The 27,770-nt window shown below is 44.3% G+C and overlaps 1 protein-coding gene across 2 annotated transcripts; it reads right to left on the bottom strand.

The window, feature by feature from the left end:
- fhl3a (four and a half LIM domains 3a) lies at positions 1-27,770 on the bottom strand. Of its 2 annotated transcripts, none has more exons than XM_041942654.1 (6): positions 27,536-27,770; positions 6,175-6,347; positions 5,009-5,183; positions 2,176-2,345; positions 1,818-2,004; positions 1-1,356 (listed from the first exon to the last, which is right to left on the bottom strand). In XM_041942654.1, exons 2-6 carry the CDS (start codon positions 6,328-6,330, stop codon positions 1,205-1,207), a joined length of 840 nt encoding a protein of 279 aa, XP_041798588.1. In that variant the 5' UTR covers positions 6,331-6,347; positions 27,536-27,770; the 3' UTR covers positions 1-1,204. The 2 variants fall into 2 exon arrangements, with proteins under 2 accessions (XP_041798588.1, XP_041798589.1); XM_041942655.1 differs by having other exon boundaries at positions 27,565-27,770.

Genomic DNA, 27,770 nt, shown 5'->3' with positions numbered 1-27,770 from the left:
CAGTGTAAATTTATTTAATAAGCCTTCACAAATAAAACTAAACATGTAGCACTCAGCCATATCAATTATCATCTTTTTTTTTTTTACAGTAAGTTCATACTGTTATCGCCTCAGTGGAGTTTTTTCCATATTTAAATGTATATTTGCCAACTCTGACTCACCAGCATCAAAGCTGAAATAATGAAATAAAGGAATTTCTTAATAATTTGTCACATACACGTTACAAACAATGCAAAACAAAACACTAACAGCGTTAACAGCAACAGAATAATTATTGAGGCGAATCAGGGCAGATGTAGACATGCATACTCCCGCAATACACAACAGCACTGCATTTCATTTCAGCTTCAGGTTATAAATGCTGGCTCTTTGAGCAACCGTGATAACAAGGTTCAATACAACAACTGAAACAGACAGAAATAAGAAGAAACTTTATGTAAAAATAAGTGTCATTGCAAAGTTCAACAAAAGCAGATACGTGACAAAAAAAAAGTGGTCTGTGTGCCATGTTTTTTTAATTGTGTTTTTATGTGCACATAACATGGTAGCAAGAGAATATCTTATCCAAAGTGCAAATGACTTTACTGATCATATCTACCATAAACTACCTCAGTTTTTCTAAATTTTCTTCTTGCTTTTACTTTCTGACATATTGTAATCAAAAATGCTTAAAACTGCAGTTATAAGAGCATCACAACAGTACCTCCACCATACTTTGAAATACACACTGTAAGGTTTACATGCTATACTGTATCAGTGTTCTGTGTCTTCTCTTCAGAGTCTGACCTCTACCTGAAGTGGCAACTTTTTTTTGTAAAATAGGATTGTTTTTTTTTTTTGCAAAGTGGCTAGCATTTTGCATTTCTTTGGTTCAATAGTACAATAGTTCAAAAGTACATAAGTAATGTTATTCATAAGGCACTCCGTTAACTTTGTTTCACAAAATCATGAACTTTTTGGTTAAAGAGGAAATGTTTGTGGTCGTTCATTCAACCAATGCAGCATCAAAAGAAGGATTTTGCGCACTAGCTCCTGGATGAAAATCTGACCCAGACAGGCACCACGAGGAACTGATCTCTTAATATAAAAACAACCTGAGAGGCAGCATTTGTTAGCCTGCGTTACCTTCCTCGGTTCTTGAAATGCTGTGACGAAGGGTGGAAGGTAAGTCAAGGGGAGGGCGAGGACGCGGTGCGTGACTGCTCTATAGGTTGCTGTTGCAGTCGCGGCACAAGATCCTGTCGCCGTCGGGGAAAAAGCCGGCGCCCACCAGTGAAACAGAGCACTGGGAGCAGGTGAAGCATGGCTGGTGCCACTGGCGATCCTCAAATGAGATGTACTTTCCTCCTCCAAAACCTACGACAAGAAGAGCGAGGAGACAGAGATCAAACTGCATGTCGAGCTTTAAAGGGTTGGCTCTGAATTCAGCATGACTGAAAGTGCAGCTCATAAATCTCTAAAGTGTGATATAAGCAAAACTGGCAGAAAATCCTGTTTTCATGCAGGACAGCATCACTCATAGATTGAAAATATATGTTTTCAGGGCCTTTGAAGACATTTCTCATACATTTTTTGCTTCTTTGAATGGAACAGGTGTGTATCATCCTTTATTTGTCTGTGTGCTGCTGTGATTTGCATAAATTTAACAGACTTTGAGACCAGGTGGCACACAATCTAAAACTGGCTGCCAATCTAAGAGTCAATTTTGTTTACAGCATTAATAATATTTCCAGTATTTAACCCCAACTCCACATCAGAAGTAGCACCTGCAGTAGCCTATCAGTGTTAACCTGTGGAACAGAGTGATGTAATCTTGCCTGTGATTGGTTTGCTGCAGGCCTCGCACTTCTTGGCGTACAGGCTGCCAAAGCACTTGAGGCAGTAAGGGCTGTCGTCTCGGGAGGTGAAGTGTTGACCCGCCAGCTGCGTCTTACAGCTGGTGCACACAAAACACTCCTTATGCCACGGCTCGTCCCGATAGGTCACGCCACCTTTAGCCAGGGTCTGAAAATGAGACAGGTCGAAGGTCATGTGGAGGTCTTTATTATTCACTTTGACCCGCAGACCCAGGATTAATCATGTCGTCCACAGGTTTGCGTGATTTCTTTTAACTACGTACCATGCAAGGTCAAAGTCAGCTAACAACCCTGGCAGCCGTTTGACGACTTAACTGACCTTTTTACAGCGTGTGCAGCGTGGCGCAAACTTGTCCTCGTAGCAGGACACACAGTAGTGTTCATCCTTGTCGGGGATGAAGGACTTGGAGCCAATCGGCTGCTCGCAGCTGTGACAGATGAAGCAGCCCTCGTGCCATGTAGAGCCCGCATACTCCAGCTTCCTCGTACCTAGTGAGGAGAAAGAAAGATGACAGAGGGGAAAAAGAGAAAGATGGGTGGAAAGAATGACAGAGAGCAGAGGGAGACTTTACTTTCTTTGTAGAGTGGGTCTTATACCGTCCTTCAAAGGATTGTTAAGGCCGTTTTGGTGTTTTTTGGTGGTAATTTTATTGAACTATGAAATAATACACTTGAACTGCATGAAGGCATATAAAACTAATTTTGTTTCACAAAGATTTATTTTATTTTAAATCATAATACCACAGGCCCCACACTTCTTCCCTACTGCTGGAAACTGGCGGCAGGCCTTACAGAAAGGCATAATGCCGTTTTCCCCTCCGTGTCCCCAACCAATCCATCTTCTACCCCCTGGCTGTTGAGTTTTTTATTATACTGCTCGGTTTGCTCGATGGTGACGCAGCGGTTTGTGTGGGGCCGACATTTTGTACTACTGCTGTCTGCGGATTGCTTACGTTTCACTGCTTCGGGCGGCGTGCTGTGGCGTTCTCTAATCAAAACCTGCAAAAGTACGCTGCAAAAACATTCCAGGTCACAAGCTTGCAGGAGTCACAGTGGCTCAGGGAGGACAATAGTAGCATTTGGGTAAGAGCATCTGACATATTAGAATAAAAGCGAACAAGCTAAAATGCTAAATGCAAAACGTATAAACTTTGGGGGCAATTTCTTAAGAATTTCAATAAGTTTAAAGAGCTTTGAAAGTAATCTGAAATCAAATCGGTGTAGTGTACAATGGGATGTCAACAAAACACAAAATCTCTGCACGAACAGCCTTTGCACATAAAAGAAGATTTACTATGCAGCAAAGGATTTTATCGAACTAATCAACTCAATTTAAGTGCCTCAATCCTTACACTGCAAACACAGCGACTACACTCGGCTGCATATGATCTACTGTAAAAGATGCTTTGAGCCGTCTCTTTGCCCTACACGCCCTCCCCCTTTGCACCACATGCTTGTTTTACATACATTTATTCTTGGCAACTAAATTGTCTTATGCATCATATGAAGCTCAAATGCGAGGTAGCTGGGGTGGATGTGACAAGAACAGAAATTAATGACGTCCTGGCAATGGCAGCATTATGAGAGCAATCTTATAAACCCATTCATCTTATGAGGAATCCATTCACACGACGTTGGTGTTAGGTTTCTTCACTAGTTTTGTCACGCAACGTAAACCATCTCAGCCAAGCATCCAGAAAGCAGCCCGTGCTCACCAGAAAGACAGCGCGTAGGTCATCTGTGCAAATGGGTTATCGCGACATATATTTACATTTATCGAGAGGCGGCGACCTCTAGTGGAAGTGCTAATTATGACAGGAGCAAAGAAGAAAATCAAGTGACATAAAGAGCAAGAAAACAAAGACAGGACTTTTACCCAGGAGACAGCTGAAAGTTAACGTTAATAAACTAATGTACGAAACGGTAACGTACTTTTTTAACTCAAATCATGGCCTTTCACAAAATCTAACCAATTAGTTTCATGTGGAAACATAATCAGGCTGCGACTGTTTCGCAACCACGTGATGCAGAACGTCTGGTACAATAAAGGTCCAGTGCGCCTCATGTTTGTACTCTTGTGTGTCATTTTGGGAGTCATTGGCAATCAACTTGTTCAATGGTTTAGGTATGAAGACGTGTTGCAACACAGATAAGTGTGTGTGTATTTGTTTTTGAGGGTGTGCATATTTTTGTATGATGGCAAAGGGATAAGGCTGTTAGTTCTTTTGTTGGAGGAGAGCAACCAAAGAGCACCTGAATTTTTAGTCATGTTGAAGAGTTTGCATTTTTGTGTACTACTAAATCCTGGGAGCTTTTCTATGTAAGACGCCTTTACTCTGATCCCTTTCTAGAATGACTCATATGAGCTTGACTCACACTAAACACTGTAATGAAAATGTGTGATCTTCACAAGGAGACATGGCTTTGCCAGCAGCAGAAATAAAGGGGGATGTCGTACTCTTCCTGCGATCATTTGCTGCTTTATGAGGGTTGTGTAAGCTGCTGCAGGGGCGCTGGAATAACTGACTTGCTTATCTCTTCATATCATCGGTCCGCTGGCAGCCTGCCAGCCCCGGGGATCTGGCTTACAGGCAACAAGTCAAGCAGACTGGCAATTACTGTGTCACATTCAGTCCTGGCTGCGGCTCAATCGTGGACCCTCTCCTTCGTCTCTTTCCCATCTCCCTCTTTCTCCTAAAGCCTCTTTCCTTTCTATATCAGCTTGATCTGTTACTTTTCATTTGTCGCTGCCTCTTGGACTTTGCCATGTCATCATTTTCCAAAGTCATTTGCCTATCTATCTTGACATTTGAATTTGTATACTACATGGAAAATAAAATGTGGGTCAATGAGACTAATGCTTAGTGGCTGAGTGAAGAACCATAATATACGGCACTGTCAGATGCATGAAGTGCAAGATATTTCACAAGTCACTTCCTCTTTTGCTTTATTTCATTTTAATCAACTCTCTCGTTCGAGATTTTAAGCTGAGATAGTTCATGGCTCAAAAGGGTGAATCCTGCTTCATTAACCTCTACTGTGAGACCATTATATGCAGATAAAAACATTAAATGGTTGGCAAAAGAGACATTCAGAGAGGAAAATGGAATGAGCTTCACATTTCTCTGCGCACAAATGCAACACGCCTTTACCTGGCATGACGATCTTGTCGCAGGCTACACACTTGGACGAGAACTCATTACAGTAGCAGTCATTGCAGAGCAACGCGTCATCCTGGCTGGTGAAAGGCTCGTCCGCCAACGAGCGATCGCAGCGGAAGCAGCGGAAGCAGTGCTCATGATAATGCCGGTCCTCGTAGAAGAGCTCCTGGCAGCAGAACAAGAGGAGACAACGAGGAATTGGAGGTCACTTATGAGTAAATGCTTCACAGAAATTAAATCGCCTTAATTAGTCGCTTTGAAATTTATTTTCAGTGTCACAGTTTCAGAATTGCAATAACACAAAGGAAGCAAATAAGGGAAAGACTGCAAGACTAAGCACAAGCACAAATTTCTGGTAACATCAGGAGCAGAGGGGAGAGTTGGATTGGTCTGGGTCAAACTGACACATGTAATCTCTGCAAGGCTGTAAAGAGTATTTGGTTTCTGTGTACCTGTACACACAGTACTGTACTTGTGGTTAAAAAAGGTCTCATAAGGATGTTGAATTGAGTGTTTAAAGGGCGCAGAACCAAGAAAGAGTTGGCTTTACTTATCATCCACTGCCCACGAGGGTGTTGAGAATTCATCGGCCTTCTTAGCTAAGCAAACTGCTAGCATGCCCCTTTCCGTAAACTCCACTGAGTAGCATATGTCAGACTTAAATGATCCACTGCATGTTAGTGTTTTCCATTAAGGGAAGATTAAATTCTAACTTGATTGTGGCGAAGAAGGAGACGTTCCCTCATGCAGCATTTTTACAATCTTAGAAAAAATTAGCCCGTTGGCTTATGTGGACTTTGTGGAAATTGCCTGTATAATTGCATGTTAAATTAGCCTTTACTATGTCTTGCCACACAAAATATATAGAACACGCCTCATTTAGAATGAATTATGGATCATTAGCATGACATGACTTCGGGTTAAGCTATCCGAGACCATGTCAAAACACACTAACAAATGGCTTAAAGCTAATTAGGGCAGATGTTTAATGTGCTTTATCTTTGTTTAAACTGTTAATATGTGGCAAAGACTACGGTCACACATGGGGCTCAGTCTTGTGAATTTATTACAGAAAAAAAAAATAATTCAATCAACTCTAAAAATGAAGATGTTTCATGCTGATTGCATGCCTGATCGTGTCAAAACGGACGTCTCACCCTTGCGTCATGGCCGATCAGCTCTTTGCACTCATCACATGTGTTTGAGAAGAGGCTGTCGTAACAGGGGATGCAGTAGGGACTGTCATCTGACTGGATGTACTTGCGGCCATACAAGGACTCCTTGCAGTTGTCACAGTCAAAGCGGTCAGCCATCGTAATATTCTGTAAGCCTGGAACGCAGGGAGGAGACGCACAGGTCAGCAAAATTACAAAAACAAAAAAAATGGCAACAAGAGATGAGGACAGGAGCAACAGGTTGAGACAATGAGGGAGGAGAAGACAAGGAGGGGGAGTCTTGAGGGATGGTTTTGTCACCTTTTTCAGCATCAGCAGTTGGACATCAGTATAGGCTTTCACTGCCAATATTTATGCTGTAAATACTTGTACCAGCGATGAAGCTGAGCTCAAACAAAGCACACAGTGCAAGTGGGAGCAAGTGGAAAAAGAAAGACAGAAAAGGAGTGAGAGAGAGCGCCACGAGAGGCAGTACAAAATGCCTATTAACTTTTATTGCCGTGTGATGAAAGTGTGGTGGATGCAGAGGGAGGGGACAGGAGAGGGAGCTGTCACTGTGCTTTCTCTGCCAAACTGCTTCCTGTCGCCGCCGAGCGCTCATTAAAGCGCCGGTGCAAGCCGAGCGACCTCTCTCATGATGAAGCTGCGCGTGAAGCTCACACATTATACACACCTGAGAGTATTTATGAGACAGGGAGCGTGGACCACCAGCAGATACAGAAACCCCATGAAGGATTTGTGAGAGTTTGTGTGTGCCGGCACTTGAGGCTGTTTGAACACGACTCCCTAACAAGCGGCTTCCTTTCCACATAAAGACGTAACTCGTCGTAAAGTAACGCACACATACTGATACAGGATGTATTCTGTCTAAGTGCATGGTTTTCACTGTGCGACAGGCCCCTTGATCATGACTGAGCACACAACAAAGTGACAGAATAATATTGTGAGAGCATTATGGCAACAATATCGGGTTGCCAAAACATTACAGCATGGCTGGAGGAGAGCCCAGTGATAAGTGATACTGCCCTCTGGCAGGGCGCACCGCTGGCTGTTCATTCCCACCACCCAGTTACAATAATCACCTCTGATATAATAATCAATCAAACTTCAAACTGGCCCTGTGCTGCCTGTCTTACACCCACATGCACACATGCAAAAGTGTGTGCACATGCAGCACATGCACAAAAAATACAGTGGGCGTGCAAACACACACACACACACACACACACACACACACACACACACACACACACACATTCACATGCCACAACACAGGGCGACACAGTAAAGGGAACAAAAACTAAAAGCCAAATCACACAGGATCCGTCATCAAAGAAAACATTAGTCCCAGACTCTCGTGTTTCATCTGTCTCAGCCCGCTGCCAGACAAAAGCTCTTAATGAGTCGGGGTGAGAAAGTCAAGATCCAACAGACCTCACCTGTTCGCAGTCCTCATATTTAAGCCAGCGACAGGCTTTTTTCTAACACAACACCACTTCCCCAAACTCTCAGCCCCCCTTCAATAACCGTGTGATTGCTCGACAGCTCTGCAGACACGGCTCACATCACTAGACCGCCGTATCGCTCTATCCAATCACTGAATGGATACATCTTTAGGATCTCATGTCTCATATTATAGCATCCATCTGGAGGTCATGGCAAAATCTCAGAATAAGCAGCTGCGGTTGAATTGTGCATGTAATGCACAGCAAGGCGCTGAAGTTGTGAGTCTGCCTTTTAACATCCATTTCATCTGACACGCCATCCGTAAGAACATTCCAGTAAGCTTGCAATCAGCCCACATTACTGCAACGTCAAGATTGTATCAGCAGAGTATTAGGCTAAAAATTGAAGCACTATGACTTTAATGTTATCTGCAGTGCCAGGTAGGTATGCGCTGCCTTTGCTTGCCAGGTAAGAGAACGAGACGAGGCATGATTCACAAAGCCGAGAAGCCAGAGCAATGACGTCTGATGTCAGCTTTAATTTCCAAAGCAAATCAGGCAGCTGCCTATTGCCCTCCCTGAATTCATATTTATCATCCACTACAAAAAAGGGTGCAGAAAGTAGGTCATGAAACTTTTTCAGATGGGTAGAAATACAAATGTCCTCTGAAAAAAACAATGACACATTTTCAAACGCAGATGTTTAAGGAGACAACATCCCTGTACCTGAGATGGATTATTCAGGGTGTCGCATTGTTTCCCCACTAGTCCCATTCAACCATGGCTAGTCTCCCTCTCTGCAAGTGTTTTTAAGGTCTCCGAGAGATGCATTTTTGAGCCAGAATAACTAGTTTGCCAGCAATCAGGTTAAGATTAAGTAACGGAGAACTCACTAAAGCACAGATGGGAACGTTAGACTCAACTGCAAAGATTCCAAAGCCTGACACATAAATATGTATTACTTGAGAAATCAGAAGTGCTTGTTTTGACCTCCAGATCTTGTAGTGTTTCCATTTCAGAGCGATCCACTTCGAGTATCGGTGTTTAAGTGGCCAATGCAGAACCTGAAATGAGCTCCTGATGGCACAGGCTCTCACAGAGAGGGGCATGACGTCAGCGCATTTCACCCCTGGAGCAACAGACTAAGACGTGACTGCACGCAGAAATTTCTGACCCAAAACCCACTTTCCCAAACTGAAGGGGAGAGAAGAGCTGGATCTGGGTCACAATGAACTCCAGTCCGGAGGCCAGTTCTCACAGGGCTTCGTATCTACAACTGTGCATGCTAACTTCCCAGCAGAGGTCCATCTCCTTCATGTCCAGAACCCAGTGACTAAGAACCTCACTCTGGGTTAAATAAAGTTCCCAAATACCAGAGCTGTGACTGAATTCAGCCCCCTGGGAAAAGTGTGGGCTTCAAGGAAATCACCACGGCCTCCACACAGGACAATGGTCCAGAAATATTTGACTGAGTTTAATTATAGTAGTGCAGCACAAAGTAGGGATCTCTGTTTAATAGAGGCAACAGTGCATGTCATTCTCTATAATGATCCACAGGGAGCTGATCTGAGAGACAGACTAAAATATATATTAAATGCAGCTATATGGGTCAGTATGAATGACTCTGCAGAAAAGGCTCTATCTCGTTTCCTTAACCCTTGTGTAACCACCAAGAGCAACTGAAAAACGGGACAAAAGGCTTCTCAGTGAGAACCAAGCGAACTTCTTCTCAAATGTGTTTGATATTTTTGCATGAATCTGGACTTCCAATCAACTCACAACAAGAGAAGGAAAGATAATAATTTTAAAATGATGGTGAAGCTGGAAGCCTGGAGAGGACAACCCACACCAGAGTAAATAGACATGGAGAAGTTAGATTGGGTGACAGAAACAACAGGAAGTTCTCAGGAACTACTTTTATGATTTAAACGCAAAAAGCTATTAAAATTGGCTGTATGTGTACAACTATTTGCTATTTGATTACATACTACATGTAGGCAAGTGGTCTTGGTATGACCAGGATAATACCATTCCGAGTCATACATTACAATCATGAAACACAACTTCCACAAGTTTTATTCGTTACTTAATAATGTGGGGTGGGATAAACTTTGTACCTTTATTTGTTTTCACACGTCCGGCTATAAGATAGCAGAGGAACTCTACGGCTACGTTCTATTAGTCATCACAACACTCCCTGATTGGCATAAGGGGTAAAGTTCAGGGCCAGTCGTGAGACACCACAGAGCCAAAGACCAATGCAAGCAAGCAGACTGTATGCTGTTTCCAGGCAACAAAGTCATGGTTGGTTACTGAAGGGCTAGCAGACACCCAGTCCAGTCCAGTCCCACAGGCAGGCCTGCTAATCCCCAGCCCAAACTTTGCTTACGCTCTGGTTGATTTCAAATGAACAGTCCGCACAGCCTGCTGGGAACAAGCCTGCCGGTTCTTCCCCCCTTCCCTGCTGTGCATTAGAAGAATCTGCTTGTAAAATATCTGTTTTACGAAGGCTAGGGAAAGCACTTGACATCATGTTGCACCAACAGAGGAGGGAGATCATCTTGACCGCAGATGGCTTCTGCACAAGCAAAATGACAACACACTTTAACGACAAATGTTCCCTTCTTTAATGTCTTAAAGTACAGGACGGGGACATTGCACTACTGTGTGTAGGCTAATTAGAAAAAAATATACAGTGAAATGCAATTTATGAATTGTCTTTGTATATGTCATCAAAATGGCATGTCTACATGTCTGGTTCAGGTCTGATGACACCCACTGTGCATCTGTGAGTGTTTGCGCGAGTCATTGGGGAAAAGGCTCGCTAATCCCAAAAATATGACCTTGGGACAGGAGCTCATCTCAGTGACATCACACCAATTATACGTGTGTTCAGTGCTGTGCAGCATAAACACACAGAGCAGAGAGACAATGCATTATGTACACTGTAAATAAAGCATAAGTGTCATGGATTGCTTCTGTTAGTCAAGTTAAAGACTTCAAATCTGATCGAACTCTACTAAATTCTCCTAAATCTGTTATGCAATATATACACACAGCAGGCTATTGCAGTATTATAGTTATATTGTAATATTACATCTAGCAACAGCTTCATTCACAGTGACTGACTAGGTTCCCAAAAGGTAAACAGAAACATCTAGTTGCAGAAGTACAAACCATGACCATGCAGGGGGCGAACCGACACAGTGACCAATGTTTGAGGCTCATTTTCAGTTTCGTTACGCACATTGAAATTAAGCTCTATTTTAATTTAAGTCTTCACTATCTGGAGAGGACCAGCAGTCCATAAGGGACAACAGCTACATCTGTTTTTTTTCTTCTTTACAACAACAAAACACATTTTGAGGTTGTGATATTGCAGGGCCAGTGAGGGAATGCCATATCTCTATCATAAAAGCACCAGAAGTGGTGCAACTGTATCCACCCTGATAAGACAACATGACCACTGGTGGAAATAGCATCAGTATGCCAAACATGGCTTGGCTGACCATTTTAAAAGGTTTAGTTTATTGCCAAGCGGGAAACTGTACAAAAGTTGTGGCTACACTGTTGTAGAGGTCTGCAAGCAATACAGTTAAGAAGAAACTGCTCTATTTGTTAGGCCTGTGTTTATAGGTCCATTGTGACTTGTGTGCTTTTATGTCCGAGTGGATATTTTAAGAAGTGTGGACTTTACTGTGCATAGTAAGGTCTGATTTACTTAAAAAAGTAGCGGCTACAAAAGCCACTCAGTCACCTTTAACTATCTGATCTTTTGGCAGCAAAGAGACTCACAAACCAAAGGAAGGAGTGTGTTGTTGAGCAGGTCCTCTTAAAGTACACATGACTTCCTTTTATACAGGCCCCAGAGAGAGCGATGAAGGAACAGAGCAGACATCAAACAGTGGGACAAGAAAAAGAGACAAAGAAAACAAATGAAAAAGGTGGCATTTAGAGGCAAATGAATGCTGGAGCAGGAACTTAAACCTATGACAATACTTAAATTAGAGGAAAAGTGAAACGGCTGCGTTTGGATAAACACATTACCATCACCTCGCCCTAAGTCTGGTGCCTGGACATCTTCCAGACACAGTAAAGCTGCTTGGCTGGGTTTGAGATGGGAAAAAGTACAGCAATGGACATTTAAGTATATCATTTGAGGGCCTTGTTGAGCATATCAAAAATAAAGCACAATGTCAAAAGCACACTTGGGGAAAAAATCATTTGTGTCTTAGTTCATTGGCCACTGGAAAGGACCCTGATGGAGATATCTGATCGTATTTATTCCAGCACCTCATGACCATGGAAGACTTTCCATTTGGTGACTAATGCGAAAAGGCGAAGGCATGAATTGCACAAGACTTTTTTAATGGCTCAGAACTTATGTTTATGACACAATGTCAAAGGGATTGCATTCATGTGTTTCTTCAAGGGGCTGGAAAGCGAGGTCAGGTCCTTCGGGAGAAGCTTCCAGATCCACATATTCTGCGAGACTAGTCACTCCACAAGCTGAATGACATCAACATGACTAATTGTGTGCATGAGCATCATTTAGAGTGGTCAGAACCATTCAGGTCACAACAACACAACACATTTGTGCTCGTTGGACACTGAAATATGTTTGTTATATATTAGCGTGGTGCGCTGCTCCTGCTGGCTTTCGCTGCATCAGATAAATGAAGTCCAGTAATCGAAAGGACACACTGAGGCAATGAATCTCACCACAGGAAGAGGAGGAAATTGCTCATGAAGGAGAGATAATGCTGCAGCCCCATTCATAAACAGATGTGCCTATTTAAACAAGCTTGCAAGATCTGGTTGTGGAAATACAAAAAAACATTTTAACTCTCATGTTAGGACTGAGTTTTGCTTACTCAAAGGTAATAAAAAAATCTCCTACAATGGCAGTTTAGTAAAGCCTCATGCTGTTGAGTGAAGCTGTGACACTGATGCAAAGCCAGAAAACCAAAACTGCAATCATCATCATGACATTTAAGACTTTGAGCAATCTGCGGTCATCAAAGTTTATAGGATGGGGTCGGCACTAAGCCACTGTTAAGATGCTGTTGGTAAACAACCAGTGGCTCTACTATGAATGCTGTCATTTTTGTATTCTTTCTGTCTTGCTGTAGGGGAGACCCTGGGCCACCCACATTCTCAGGACACCGCACGAGGCCATAAGCAGGAAGCTACTCAGAGCAGTTTCATTTGCTGAGTTTCTTTGAACAACATTAACGAACGAGCTGCGGCAGGGTGAAGGGGGTGGGGGTTTTGGTGCGGGGGCACCTGAGAGCACTCCTCAGTGGGAGCCTGGGTCAGACTTGACGATAGAGTACAGGCTGCGGGACCAGACACTGGAACGCAAACCTGTTATTGTCCCTGAGCGTTTAAACACCGCCTGGTGTGGAGTGGGAGGCGACAGAGGGCTCAAATGAAAGCCAACACCATAAACATAAAGGAGGAAAATGACTACCTGCAGCAGAAAATGTCACCACAGCCTTTGTAATTTGTCCCTTCTCGGCAACTTTTAATGACCATGCAAAGCGTAGGGATACGACTTGATGTCTTTTAATATTAGCCTTGATTCTGTTGTGCAGCTCGCACTGACTGCAGCATTAGAGGAACGCTACGAGTGAAGAGCAGCTGGAACGAAAGAACAGTACGTCTAACCTTCTGGACTCAATTATTAAAAGGATTTGATGTGGTGATTTAAGTGTGTACAAAAGATAAACAAAAGCACAGCAAAAGCCTGCACTGACGTATGTTTAGTTACACTTAAAACATAAATTTGTCTCAATCCGGCAGTCGCTTGGCACACCGAGATGTGAGGACGTGCAAGCGAGGACTCCGCGTGCACACAGATGGCAAAACTTTCTGAATAAGAGCGCAGCTGAAAATGCAATAGTCACATCTCATCCGTCGCCTTCCACAAGCTGGTCTCAATCCCAATGTTCCACAATACTCCACCAACACCAAACAATAACATCGCAATTATTCTAAATCATACAGTACTGTCCCAACCACCATGAGGGAAAGTTTGGAACTCAGGAATGAATCTGAATTTATTTTTATATCACTGTGAGCGGAGGGCCAAAAGACTACATTTTTGGCCTACATTTGTCTTCCTTTGAAGAAAAAAAAAAATGCTGCCATACATTAGTGCTTCACATCTGGATTGCATTGAGGAAAGTATGCAGTCAACTCCTGTGTGTGTGCCAGTGGACAGGAGGAGAGCGGAGAACGCAAGAAAGGTCGTCTTTTTTTCCCCCCTCTCTCTGCGCCGGTATTTGCCGGTAAATGTTTAGATGGCAGAGGGAAAACTGGAGCGAGAGTGAGAAAAGAGAAAGCAAATCTTGAAAGCAAGCAAAAAAAAAAAAAAGATCTTGACAGTCTGCTAGCTGATCTTTGGATACACTTTGAGGTGTTAAGCAGTGTGGTGAGAGGAGAGGAAAGGTAAGGAATGCAGAAACAATGGAGTTAAAGAGAACGTGCGGTAAATAATAATTCGACAAAAGGACTGAAAGCTGACGCCTGCTGAACAAAACTGCGCCGTCTCACAGATAAACACACTGTATATAGTAGAAGGAAAGCTGAGAAAGGTGCTGAAAGATCGCAGGGTAACAGTTTTTTTCTGGGGGTCTCACTCAGTGCTTTGGTGTGGCTGCTGGTTTCAGAGTAAATAAGTCGAGTAGGGTTGTTCTAAGGCCTCTGTGCAGCCGTATGAGAGGAAGAGTATATTATTTCTCTTTGAACAAACATGGTCATTAATCCCAGGAACCCCTTTACTCCAAAGTTTCCCAGGGCAGATTTGTGCCCAAAAATGGCTATCTTAGCTACTGTCCTGATATCTTCACACACATCCTCCCTGTCATTCTCTGCCCTGTGATCCAAGGGATAGAGCATCCCTTTGAAATCTGAAGCTGTCGCTGTTTAGCGGAGACCCATCTCAGTTTTGACACCTGCTTTGGCCTGTGGACCTGCGCGCTGTTCAAATAAATGGACAGGATTTGAAGGCGCCGTGCCTTACACATACAGTACTGAACGTGCATAATGCAGCCCAGTCTCCATTCAAATCTGTGCAGAATGAGAAGTATGCACAGTGAGGTCAGGGTATTTTCACTTGCAAGCTGGGTGATTCAGTTACTGGTTTGTGAGCCCCTGGAGAGGATGTTGTTTTCACAAGACCAACCTCCAGAGGGGGGAGAGTCCCTCTGATGCAATATCTTCAGTAGCAAAAGAAGAAATACCAATTTTTGTCTGTCTTTGTGCCATCGCTGCTGGCCAGGCAGACACAGCAAATGTCTCACATGTCATCACAATGGAAGAATTTCCTCTAGACTGCGCCTATAAATGCAAAAAACTTCTTTAAATTGCTGGAGCCAAGAGATTTAGGGGCCAATTTGGCCTCGTTTGATTTACACAGGTCCTAATATGGATTTGAGGCACGTGCCTTTGAGCTGTTGCTATGGAGCTGACCATGAAACCTGATCACAGACGACACAGAGATGCTTTGACTTTGCTGTCTCTGCTTTTGATATGATGACATTTCTCTTTTTCTTGTCTTTCTGCTATGGCTACACGTCTTGATTGTTGAACTTTGGTGGAATTGTGCAGCTTTGTGGCCTTGATGTGAGCCCAAATACTGTCTGTTCCTGTGCTTCATCAGTGGAAGATCATTTCAAGGTGAGACAAATACGAAAAAATAATTAAAGAACAGGACTAAAGCAGATTCTGCCATCATATATATTAATGTGAGCAAGGTATATCACTCAGTAGTGGAGGGGGGCAAAGAAAACAACTCTTATTCAGAATTTTTGCTCAGCTGATTGCCTTTTGAATGCAAAGTCACTTTATTCATGTTACAGTGTGATCCAACACTGTCTAAGTCCATGCTTACAAGATTAAATAATTATGCAGTTGTATGGTGTGTGTGAATAATTTAAAATCCACTAGTTAAACCAAAATAACTAAAAAGCTGAGCCCAGTAAGCACAACGATAATGACTGCATCATCATTTTGACTTCAACATGTCCTGACCACTGCTGTTTACGCACCGGCTTCACGGCTATTAGGAACCCACAGGGACTGAACACCAAGGCTAACCGTGAACCAGAAGACACAAAATGGCTCCAGCAGACTGGTCATTCCCAGGTGGTCTTCTAATGTTGCTGAGTCAGCCCAACGAGCCCGGACATCAAGGAGCTGCGCTAAGGTTTCACAGGCCGCACACTCAGCAGCAATCTAAGCATGCCACACACAACTGTGCGGCACACGCTCGCAACTGCTAGCAATTATTTATAACTCATTCAGACTTGCGGCTCGTGGCTGCAGTGATGGCACCTGACCCTGAGGTTAATGCCCAGACAAGAAGGGTATTTTTTTAAGCATGCATCCCCTAGACATGAATATTCAGCATGGCGTTATGAGCAGGTGGATGTTTCCAATCTCCGCTTGCAGAGGGCTTTCACGGGTATTACACATTGTAAGCAGTAGGAACAATCTACACTCTCAACAACAGCTGCACGCATTATCTCCCACTACCGCAACAGGCCGAAGCTCTCACCTCTCTCCCTGTCCGACTCTGTAACCCTGAGAAGATGGGTTCATGCGAAGAAGAAAAAAAGCATTACGTTAGCTCAGAAAACCGAGAGGCGCCTGCCAAATGTGAGACGACTGGGATGAATATCTAAGAAGTCATTTCCAGTATATGCAGCCATTTTTTCCCTTCCCAGGCACATCTCCCTGGCAACGTGTAAACAGTGCCCTCATTCCCCAGGACCATAAACCTCTTGGCAGTGGCGTTTAGCACTCGTTTCATCCTGCGCAACGCCGACTGAGGGCACAACCCAGCGTTTTATTTGGGATGCTGTGGCAATGTGAAAATTGATGTGCTGCGCCATTAAAAATTTTGAAGCCATCAGGGAACTCAGATACTATATTAATACATCCCAAATGTAGATCCTTCAGGGAGATTTTAGACTTCCTAATTATCATCTGAGTGAAGCCTGCAATGCAGATGTGGAAAATCAGGTCGAACTTGCCTAAAATAAATGTGACAATTCACCAGTGCATACAGTTAAATGCATACTGTTATATGTGTGTTTTAAATCACCACACAGCATAAAACCAAAGACCTAAAAATAGATGTAGTAATGTGGGTTGACCTTTGAAACATCCCTGTGCACCATTTTCCTGTCATGAAAAAAAACATGTCTTCTTCCTTTGCTTTGGTATGTGCTGTGGGAACCAAACGCGGGTTCATTTCCTTCTGGGCAACAACCCCTTTCACCAGTGCGGGGTTTGATAACAATGAGGAGTCCCAGCCAGCATGCACACGCACTGTGCTTCTTCCTGTTACCCCAAACAGAGACATCTCTGGGACTTCTCAGCAAGACGGTCGCACACATTTGCAAACACACAGTCACAATGAAAAACAGGCGTATTATGTCTAAACACACTGACACGGTCCTGCAGAAGGACAAAGCCAAAGAGACGGAGACACACCTGCAGCTGTGTGCACGAGCAGTCACACACCTACAGTAGTACACACACATGTGCACACACAAAGTAGAGGGTAGATAGAGGGATCAAACAAAAAAATAAACACAGCAGCCAAACTGGGGGACAATGGGCGACTTGTGCAGGAAGCGCAGACGCAGTGAGCAGTTTTTTTTAAGTCTCTTTGTTGGGACTTCCCGGTGAGAGTAATTACTGCTCATATTCACAATCCCCAGCTTTTCTGCTCACATAAATGAAGCTGATAAGATCAAACAGCTTGATGTATTTAGGAAATGAGTTTCAAACAAAGTGGGAAGATATTGGTTATAACAATCCAAACACAGCGGACAGATGATGAATTCAAACCAGACTGACGCACTGGGACTGACTACAGCCAAGCCGCCCTCCTTAGTCCTCAATCCTCACCAGCAGAAAAGAAGATGGAAGCTTTACTTATTCAAACAATGATGTCATCATTGGTGAGCCTACTGGAGAGAGAGAGAGAGAGAGAGAGAGAGAGAGAGGAGGGCAAAAGAGAGCACGAGAGAGAGAGATTTAAACTGCAAAGGATGTTAAAAATCGGTTTCCGTTCACATTCTATGGAGATACTATAAATTTCCCCTTACAATCCTGCACACTTCAGCAAAAGCAGAGAACTCTGGACTCTGTAGGAACATATCTCTCTTGACCCAATTTTTATGATCCCAGAGAGGGACCACCTCCTTTTCCTCTTTGTCACTCTCCCTGCTCGCTTTGACCTCTAAGAAGGTTGCCGAGGAGTGAATCGCGCGTCCATTGGACGCCCTGGCAGCTCATTTTCGCTCACTGGGAACCAGGCACACACTGATGAACTGCCACATAATCAGGAAGTGCATATGCGAGTGGTACACTAGTGGAGGTTAGCGACCTCGGGGTCATTTATCCCCCTCGCTGCACCGCCAGGGGAGCGTCCCTGCTCTGAAATGCAGCAGGCAGGCCGTGTGGCTGGAATGAGCTCACTTCAAAAGGTGTCCATAAATCATGCTGCCATGCTTCCCAGGACCGCCTCCACCCTCCACGTCCCCCCCGTCACTCACCCACCTACCCTTTTCTCTGCTGTCCTCCAGTCTAGGTGCAGACCTTGTGCCTTTGTGCATTACTAGTTCTCATTTGTCAGTCGCGTCTTGAGCTTTTGCATCCACCCGCACTGCCAGGAGAGCTGAATTTGATTGTGTGGTAACCTGGAGGTGTGCAGCTCATGCAGAAATCAATCATATCAGAAGGAGGAGTGGAGCGGTGGAGCGGTAGTGGTGGGTGTAAACATGTGCTCACTTAAAACTGATTAGCTCTGGTATCAAAAAGCAATACTCCCTTTGGTAGACAATGGATTTATCAGAGACTGCAAGCTGCAAGTTCAGAAATCCTACAGCTAGTTTCTCGACTTTGCCAGAACTGAGCTGCAATCCGTCAGGCCCTTATCTCCCGGTGTCACAGGCTGGGATCTCTTTATCATGCAGCCATGCAAAACACCATTCATCTTCCCTACCTAATTCATTATCAGTGATAAAATGCAAAGTCGCAGCTGCGGTTGTTAAATGGAGAGGCGACGTGAAAACAGGTGCTTTGGTAAACACTGATAGCGTGGTTGAATTATGTTGCTTCCCAAGCAGACCTGTCTATCTCTTTCAATCTATTAACCACAACTCTCGCCCGACCTCGTTCTGCTTTTATCCTGCTTCTCTTTCTTATATAGGAGTATTCGTGGGATGTGCTGAACACAAAACAGACACAAATAAAGTGGCTAGTTGAAGGCACAAGGTTCTCCTCACGGCTCCGCGGCCTCTTCATCCATCAAGCGATGTGCAAATGTGCGTCTCGCGTCACGTAAATTAGCGGGATATATGAATGTTTGAAGCTACATGGCACTAACTTACACACAGCTCTGTGCAGAGGCACTGTAATACTCCCCTGACAGATCACCACAGGCATGACATGGTGTGACCGATGGCTATCATCCTGCATGACTTCTCATACTATAGGACGCTTTTTCTTCCATTTTCTCTTCAGCAATCATTAAACCTTAAACAGTTTCCACTCACCACTGTAGAGAAAGCGTGCGATGGGATGAGGGATTGGGGTTTTTAAGGGGGGTTGAATACTTCCACAGTGAAGTCATGGTGCTTGTGTCACTGGCCCTCTGCTGTGCTTTGCTCACCGTCTGGCCCCCATTTTACCCATTGATCTAATTTCCATTGCCAACATTGGATGTGGTTCTGTTTGAAGCTGAATGTTTAGGCCCATTAAAGCACTGACAGAATTGCAAACGTATGGTGGACTTTAGGGAAAGTAAAGAAGAAAACAACTGAGTGATGTTTGCCAGACTTCTCAGTAAACAGAATGTACAGCTTGGAGCAGCTTTTCGCTGAGATGGGAAAATCCACGACCGTATTTGCACCTGGTGTTAACAAGCTTCTTGCAACTTAGCTCTTGTTTGGCACGAAAATGTCACAAAAACTGAACTCTCCCTCATAAGGTGGCAAATATCACCAGAGTTCATCTGCTCTATCTGAAAATCTTTGTTTGCACTTCTTGTTGGGTCAGCATTAAACAGTTTTATATATCACCTGTATGTCGATTGGTGGCAGAGAAGTGCTACATTCACACTTTGCTGCTGCTATAATGCGGTCAAGCGCCGTCTCTGTAGGTGGTTTGGCTGAATGCCCGAGACATATACACTACATCAAGCTGCCAGTTGTAATGGGGGTCTTTATCTGTCACATAACTCCTCCAACATCGCAGCGAAGGCTTCACTTCTACGCATAACTGCAAAGAACGACGCAGGAACTCCTAATGCTCAGATAAGACAAAATACACCAGACTGTCGTTAACTTGAAGGAGTGAAATCCACACCTGACTGACGGCTTTATTAAAAGCAGAGTGTCTGAGCAGAGTGTCTGCTGTTTCTTTAGTGATGTTCCAGATGATAAAAGGTTTTGAATGGCAGGATGAAAGACTTTTCCATGGACACAAAAATATATGCCTTTTAAGGCTCAAGCTAGCATTGACGACAACGAGGCCCAGACATCTGTAATTTTTCCCCATCAAATGAGATGAAATTGCTGCAAAAGCACAGCGAGTTGCTGTTCTTCTCCGTCACTGAACCATCTGAATATGTATTGCTGTACCACATGCTCATTTTTGTACCCATCTTGGCTTTTCCAGCTGCGGAGGAGAGACAGGAACTGATGGTATGTAATAAAGTATATTTATAATAATGCACATGTGTGTCTGTAATCTCTGTGAACTGTGGTGACAGCTGAATGACAGACTGACAGCATCAGTAATTTCTTGAATACTATGTAGCTAAGCACATTCAATACATTTCAAAAATAAAAATGTTAATATTCTTTATTTGTTTGTGAATTTGTGCTACCTTAGAGCCTTAGTAAATTCCATAGAATAAAGGTTTCTGCCATCTGCTTCATGTTTCTCAGATGCAAAGATGCAAGAAATGAATTTTCGGCAGGACGACCTCCTCCACTCTTTGCAGCTTGGTAAAAACTGGAACTGGTCCAGCTACATTCCCAACGACTGTTGCATCTTCGAGGATCTACCAACACTGCATGATTACGCTAAATAACAGTCAAAGCAAAGCATCAACAAGCGTATTCTCTGGTGCTGGAGGTCTGTGAACCATTTGGTAATTGTGTTGAATGTAAAAGCTCTGATCTCCCTCTGGACTGAGTTATGTCCGATTACTACAAACATCCTGAGCTCACTATGCTGTCAAACAAAGCGGTATTTCACTGTAATGATCTCACTGCACCACTTTCGAGAACTCCAACTGCAGAAGGTGAATAAGAGCTGACGCCGGATGCTTCTGGGGAGTCACAACATGTTCCTTCTCTTGGGTACATTTGTTGTAATAAGGGTAAATACTTTCTGTGCGCTAACAGAAACTTTACCAAGATGGAGAGGTGGTACGCACAGAGTAAACTATACACAGTAGGGATTTCATTTGTCTCTGATTACACTTTTCTGTGACAGCCTGTTGACAGATGTGCCCACAGGCAATAATAGTGTGCTCAGGCCACTCCTCTCTCCATCCCATCCTTTCGTTCTCTCTCCTGACTTCTGCTGAAGAAGCCAAGAAATCCCTCCTTAGCGCTCTGTTACTCGTCGCTGCCGTAAATCACCATCATCTTCTCATCGTGGCGCTGCCGTCCTTTTATAGCCACGCCAAGGACACTTTCTGCCATTTATGGCTCCTCTAAGGCACCGTAAGAGGGCCGGTCCCACGAAGGTGAGAGAACGCAGGGAAGCAAAGGAGGCCAAGAAACATCCTTTCCCGCTTCCTACTCCCATTCAGCACGACTTTGACAGCTTTACACGCTTGTGCCAAAGTGTGCCCGAGCAGTGCCAAGTGCACTCTTCTCTGTGACTGACATAAATCCACGCCTCAGTGTATGTAGCAAGTCTGGCTTGTCTCAGCCTGTCTTCTCTGTAGATACTATTGTCTCTCCAACAGAGCCATAGAAACGAAAGTGAGCGGGTGAGACAAAGTGTGTGTGTGTGTGTGTGTGTGTGTGTGTGTGTGTGCTTGCGTAAATACTAGTGAGCAAAAGAGAAAAAAACAATGATGAGAGAGAGATGGTGTAAGACATTCTGGGTACGGAGTCACATTCTTGATCGCTCGCTCGCTCGTTTCATCATGCGGAGCAGGCATTTTAACAGTGTTTACTTTCAGCGAGGGGAACGCTCTCGCTCACAGCTGCACTCCAAATAAACACTCTTGTATTTATCAGTGGCGAGACAATACACATCTAATCTGAACAAGTAACAGCTTCAAGCCAGGTCCTTCTGGTTCGTCCCTGGAAGACGGTTGTGCAACGCGGCGAACATCTGCATGAAAATGTTCGCACGCTGAGCGCAGACACCTCGCCGTACACCCACACTCTCATGACTGCACTTCCCCTGCCATGATGTCAGAGTCTGGGTTCATGCCTTGCAGATGTGGGAGCCAAACCTGTTCAGTGTTTGGGAAGCAATCAACGCTAATGCAGTTGGCATTGTGGCAAACTGAAGTTACTAGCCATATAAAGACACAACTACCACAGCGGCAGGGGGTGAACGCGGGGATACAGTAGTGGCATGGTGGAACAAACAACGCACACACTGCCAAGGCTAAATTACCTCTCCACGACATCTGTTATGAGAACAGAGTCCTGCTAGCATGCTGTTGTGGAGAAATACTTCGTTAACGGCCCCCTCTCTCTGGGTTCAGTGTTTTGAAAGGCGACATTTTGAGCCTCGGTTATTGTTGCCTTGTTTGAGGCCTGCTGTGTATCACTGCTTGGTTAAGGACTGCTTGCCACAGCTTGGGCTCAAGTTATTGCCCAATTAAGCCAGCGTGGAAGAACATCCAACGGGAAGGATGACGACATTGCTGCTCCCATAGGAATAAAACCACCCTGTCAGTCATATGTCGCTGGATGGCTTCTGTTAGATTATCCTAGACTCATAGGCTCATATATTTTTTACTACAACCCCAATTCAGAGATGCCATGGCTGGTAGGCTTGTCAGTCAGCGTCATGGATTTGGTAATTCTTCACTGAGACTACAATAAGTAATGCACACAGCAATTTAAAAGTGATTCACATCAGACAGAAGCCATGATAATTGTAGGTCAGTGATTCCCTCAATAACAACATTATGCAGAAGAAGATGGCTCTCTCATGAAGATGTGGTGTTACAGTATGGAGTGTGAGCCTCGGCTCTTTACTGTACTTTGTCATCTCTCTGAGCAGCGATCCATCAAGGTGAAATAACATCAAGTTCTCCTCACCCAACATTCTTCTCCTCAAATGTCTCCATTAACCATAGGTTATCCTATGATTTAGCCATTAGCCACGGCCCAACATAACCATTAGTTATAGGAATTCATAATACATATCGCATTACCAGTTGTAGAAAAACCACTGCAATTTGTCCGCAGACGTTAGATTTGCGCTTCCCTCTCAATCCTCCCTTCGTCCTGCTGCCTGACGTGACTTGCTTTTTCGGTTTTGGAGGCCAGTTTTCTGACAAAATATATCCAGCTGTCATGCTTATTTATGGGCTTTTGCGACATTTATTTCCTGGGTAGAAATGTACCGTTTGCACAGGATAGCATCTTTTAATGGGAGCCAATGTATTGGGCAAACAGTATCATTAAGCAACTCTCTCTCAAACTGCGCGCCTTTTGGCACAGAGTCTTTCAACACACAGCAGAGGTGAGAGAGTTTCCGAGGAAATACAGACAGGTTTATGTGGGATCACGTTCCCAAGAGTAAGCCGAGGCAGGTTAGGCACACGGTGGAGGGGTTGGTAACCGTTGCACGTTTGCATCATGGCATTCCCTTTATCAAACCCTGAGAATTCGTACATGGCATGCACTTCTGTTGGCGTGCGACCCTACCCTGCTACCTTCAGGCGAGGGCGCAGGGAAACAGTCACGGCTGACTCACGCGTTTGCCCAGCACACATTCATAACATGACAGAATGTGATGATGCAGCAGTGAGTCGACAGGTTTCCTGCACCCAAACACCATCTGTTTCATGCAATACGTGCAAAGGAAACAGTGATAAGTTAGGGGGGGGTAGCGTTAATTCAATGTGTAACAAATACAACAGACAGAAGAGGCTAAATAGAGTAGATCAAGTGAAAGGTGTAGTGAGGCAAAGCTCAGTCGCCCATAACACATAATTAGCTTGTATTAAACTCGTAAGTGTGTAGTTATGAGGCATCTGCAGTTCTGTGCTTACAATTTGGTATTTCCTTTGAAAACAGCACTTCCTTTGAGAGTTGCAGGTAAGTGCTAGGTATAGACCTGTAATTGTATGCCTAGAAGAATATAATTACCCCATTAGCACACACTCAGTTACCTTTTACACTCTTTAGCTGCCTATATAGGGTTTATGCTTATCTTTACATAAAATCTCACATGGAGTGATCGCTGAGGCACAGAGTGTACAGAGAGTGAGAAAGAAGAGACGGAGAGAGAGACAGTGAGGCAGGACGGCTGGGTTGTGAGGGGGGCATATGACCTCCCACAGGGGCCCTGGCTCAAGGGATCAAGTTTCAGACGTTTACCAACAAAGCATCCACGGAGGAAGTCTTGCTCCCCTCACAATAACACCTGGCCATCCCTGCACAGGAAACCTGAGGTCACTTCCCCCCGTTCAGGGAATTCAGACACACTCCTTCTGCCAGCCACGCGCCCCCACAGCCATTGACGAGGCTGTGGGGGCGTCCTGACTACCATGGGAAAGACATGGAGACACTCATATAACAAACTATAAAAGAACATTTGATTTATGACAAATATACACCAAAGCCATATGATTTCCCAAGTTTTCAGCTCTCACAGAAGTGAGAGCTGTGCGCCAGACAGGTTCTGTTAACGCCAAAGCAGAAAGAGTTCCAATTTCCCTTTTTTGGTCTCACATGCAACACAGATGTGATGTTTTTTTAATCAGTCCGAACAGCTAAATGCTGGATTGGGTTGCATTGTTTAATTCTGGTTGGAACCACATGAAAAAGAGGCTGAAAAAAAAAAAAAAAGGTATGCACCCTAATAGCTGCGCTGGAATGTCCAGATTGTCAAAATTCAAGCAAAAATGAGGACACCAAGACACAACAAAGAAACAGAGTAACTGAACAAGAGGGTGATGATCAGACCAAATGTGTGTGAAACACGCACAAGAAGCATTGTAGTCTGAAGTAAGAATAGAACCAGATATGACCAAAAGTTTGGAGCTCAGCGTGAAAACCTCCTGACGGACGCACCCCGACACAGAATGTGACGAAGTAATGAAAGCAAACTCTGGCCAGTGTCCTCTGAAACACCGCAGAGGGACAGACAGCTGCGGAACGTCAAAAGGGCACCGCTTCAACACAAATCTAAATTCTGCTCTGTAACCACCTGCAACCGCTTGACCGCCGATTCTCCATCATTATCGTTGGCCCGGTTTCAAACGATGCCAACCCGTAAAACCAGCCACAACCAGTCCGAGTCATTTACTTGCAGTCCCGCTGCAGTTTAGAGCTGGCCAGGGTCCAACCACCACGCGGAGCTAACCTTTGGAAAACACTGAGACCTCTGAAGAATGTGACCATGGTCAATGAAACAGAGCGAGAGGGAGGAAGAGGAAGAGAGCAAACAAATACATTATACAGCCCGTGGGCTCTGTCGAGGCAAACTTCCCAGATGGTAAATGGGACAGAATGAGTGGCTTCTGGCTGCTAGGGGACTATTTCTGCTTGTTAATATGACAAACAGCTTGTGTAAAAACAACCTGTCAGCGGTGAGAGCACAGCGTGATGCCTTCGAGAGCAAATTCCTCCAAGGTGTCATGTCTGCAGCGAGAGACAGAAAAGTGTGGGAGCAAATTCGGCTGATGAGATTTGAGGACTTCTAGCCTTCAGCTTCAAATGTGCATAATTCGAGGCAGAATGTAACCAAAGGCTGTGACATACAGAAGAAATGTTCTATTGAGTTTGTTAAGAATGGATCAAGTGTGTATGTGTGATGTTAAACCAGTTGCTCTTTTAGCATCCTTCAACTCATTGTTTTAGTTTTTCCGGCCTGCATCTTTACTTTTTCTGTCCAGCGTTCTCGTCAACCTCCTTCCCAGCAGCAGCACGCAGCTGTTTACAAAAAAAAAAAAAAAAGCTCCACTGCACACTACCTGCTGGGAACCGAACACCAGACAGACAAAGTTAACGACTAGCTGGTGAGCATAGTGGAGCATCTAGCAGCTAAAGAGCCAGATATTTCCCTCAGGAGGCGGCAGAGACCAAAAGCAGAGTTACAAGGAGTGGCTGCTGGCCAGAAACATCCAAATTAATGATAATTAATGGATGTGTAAATCAACAAATGCCATATCAACTTAAAAGCTTCTGATGTGCCAGCATTATGTAGACAGCTACTTTCCCCAAGTGGCCAAAAGAACAGTTGCAGTACAAGTTTTCATTTCATACCTCGTACCTGTATGCTACACTTCGATCAAGTCGACTGAAAATTACTAAAAGCCACTCCTGCCTGACTAAACTTAGCTTTAATTATGTCATTATTACAATTAGCAGCTCAACCTATTGGATTTAGAGTTATGGTATCAGGTATCATAATGCTTAAAAATGAACTGTGACACTTAAAAAAGAATAGAATAAATGCTGAAACTGGAGCTGAGAGAAAACATGAAGTGTGGAGGCTAAAGAGTGACATCTTCATCACTCTTCTTTCATCCTCCACAAAAGTATTAGAAACATGTGAGATCCTGATAAAAAAAAAAAAACCTTTTGGCAAGCACACTTCGCTTTCCCACAGCGCCCACCACTGCTCCCACATGACGCAACAGGTGAAGCAAGAAACCGTCGTCATGTGGATGACACCGCTACTATGTGCTGTGATGCGATGATGTACACCCAAAACAAACCAGGAGCTGCAGCGACACACCCTTCACCAGACGCACGCTGCCTTATCCCACTTCCTGCTGCTGGAGAAGAGACAATTTTAGCCTGAGGGACTTTGCTCTCTGAGGCCTTCACACACCGCTCAGCTGGGAGCTTCTGTGACACAACAGTTGTTCCTCAATCCGTCCTCCACACAGTTCAGCGGGGCACAGTCCAACACGGTCTGTCCCTCCACTGACGAGATGTTGTTATTTATCTTGGGGGGTTTTGCCTTATTTGTGTGTGTGTGTGAGAGAGAGTGAGTGCAGGTGTGAGAGCGTGAACACACACACACACACACACACACACACACACACACAGGCACACGGAAAATGTCCAGACCCCCTCACTTGTCACAGGAAGTGGTTCCTCTTACGTCAGGGTTTTGCTTCGCAGGCTTCTCCCCAGGCGGCGTGTTTGACTAAGGTGTGAAGCATTAAGGTTTGTCACGATGTGGAGCCCACGCCTGCTTTAATCCTGACACTCACTGATTCTCACTAAACAGCCAAAACTCTTAAAAAGAACAGTGTGGAGTAAATATGATCTCAAAGTGTTAAATTACTCATGTATTAAACACAGTTACTGATACTAGTTGAAATAATAATAATAATAGTCATTGTTATTTTATTGTTTTTGAACGTTTTGGCAAACTTTGGCTAAAGGAAGCAACTTTTTTCCTCAAAAGACTTTTATTTCCATTATTAACAGATTCAAATCGTTAATGTTTCTGCTGGCAATCACAACGACTGAAGCTGATTCTCTTAAAGTCATTCATTTCCATCTGAAACCCTCAGCCACAGCCACTCCAGTGCTTTAAATGACACTTGGGACACACTCGTTTACATACCCATCAAATAAAACACCTGAGGTCGAAGAGTTGAACGGTGAAAAAAAAAAAAAAAAAAAAAAAAATTTTTAAAGTCCTACCAGGAGTAATGTCTGAAGTGTGGAGTCACCTTCTGCAACCAGTGGCAACCCGCCTCCCTCTCTCTGCCAGGAGACGCTCGCTCGGATCGGGACTGGGATCAGGACTGGGATCAGTCTGCAGGTCGCGGCTCCGGCGGCTCAGGAGCGTCGCCCTCCAGCACGAAAACTTTTTTCTGTTCCTTTGTGACAGCAGTCAAATCTCTGCGGCGGAGACTGGTGCAGCTTCCCGGCTACA

Source organism: Chelmon rostratus, chromosome 8 (genome assembly GCF_017976325.1).
Source record: "Chelmon rostratus isolate fCheRos1 chromosome 8, fCheRos1.pri, whole genome shotgun sequence".
In the NCBI taxonomy this organism is placed as follows: Eukaryota; Metazoa; Chordata; class Actinopteri; order Chaetodontiformes; family Chaetodontidae; genus Chelmon; species Chelmon rostratus.
This window is presented reverse-complemented; position numbering and strand designations above follow the sequence as displayed.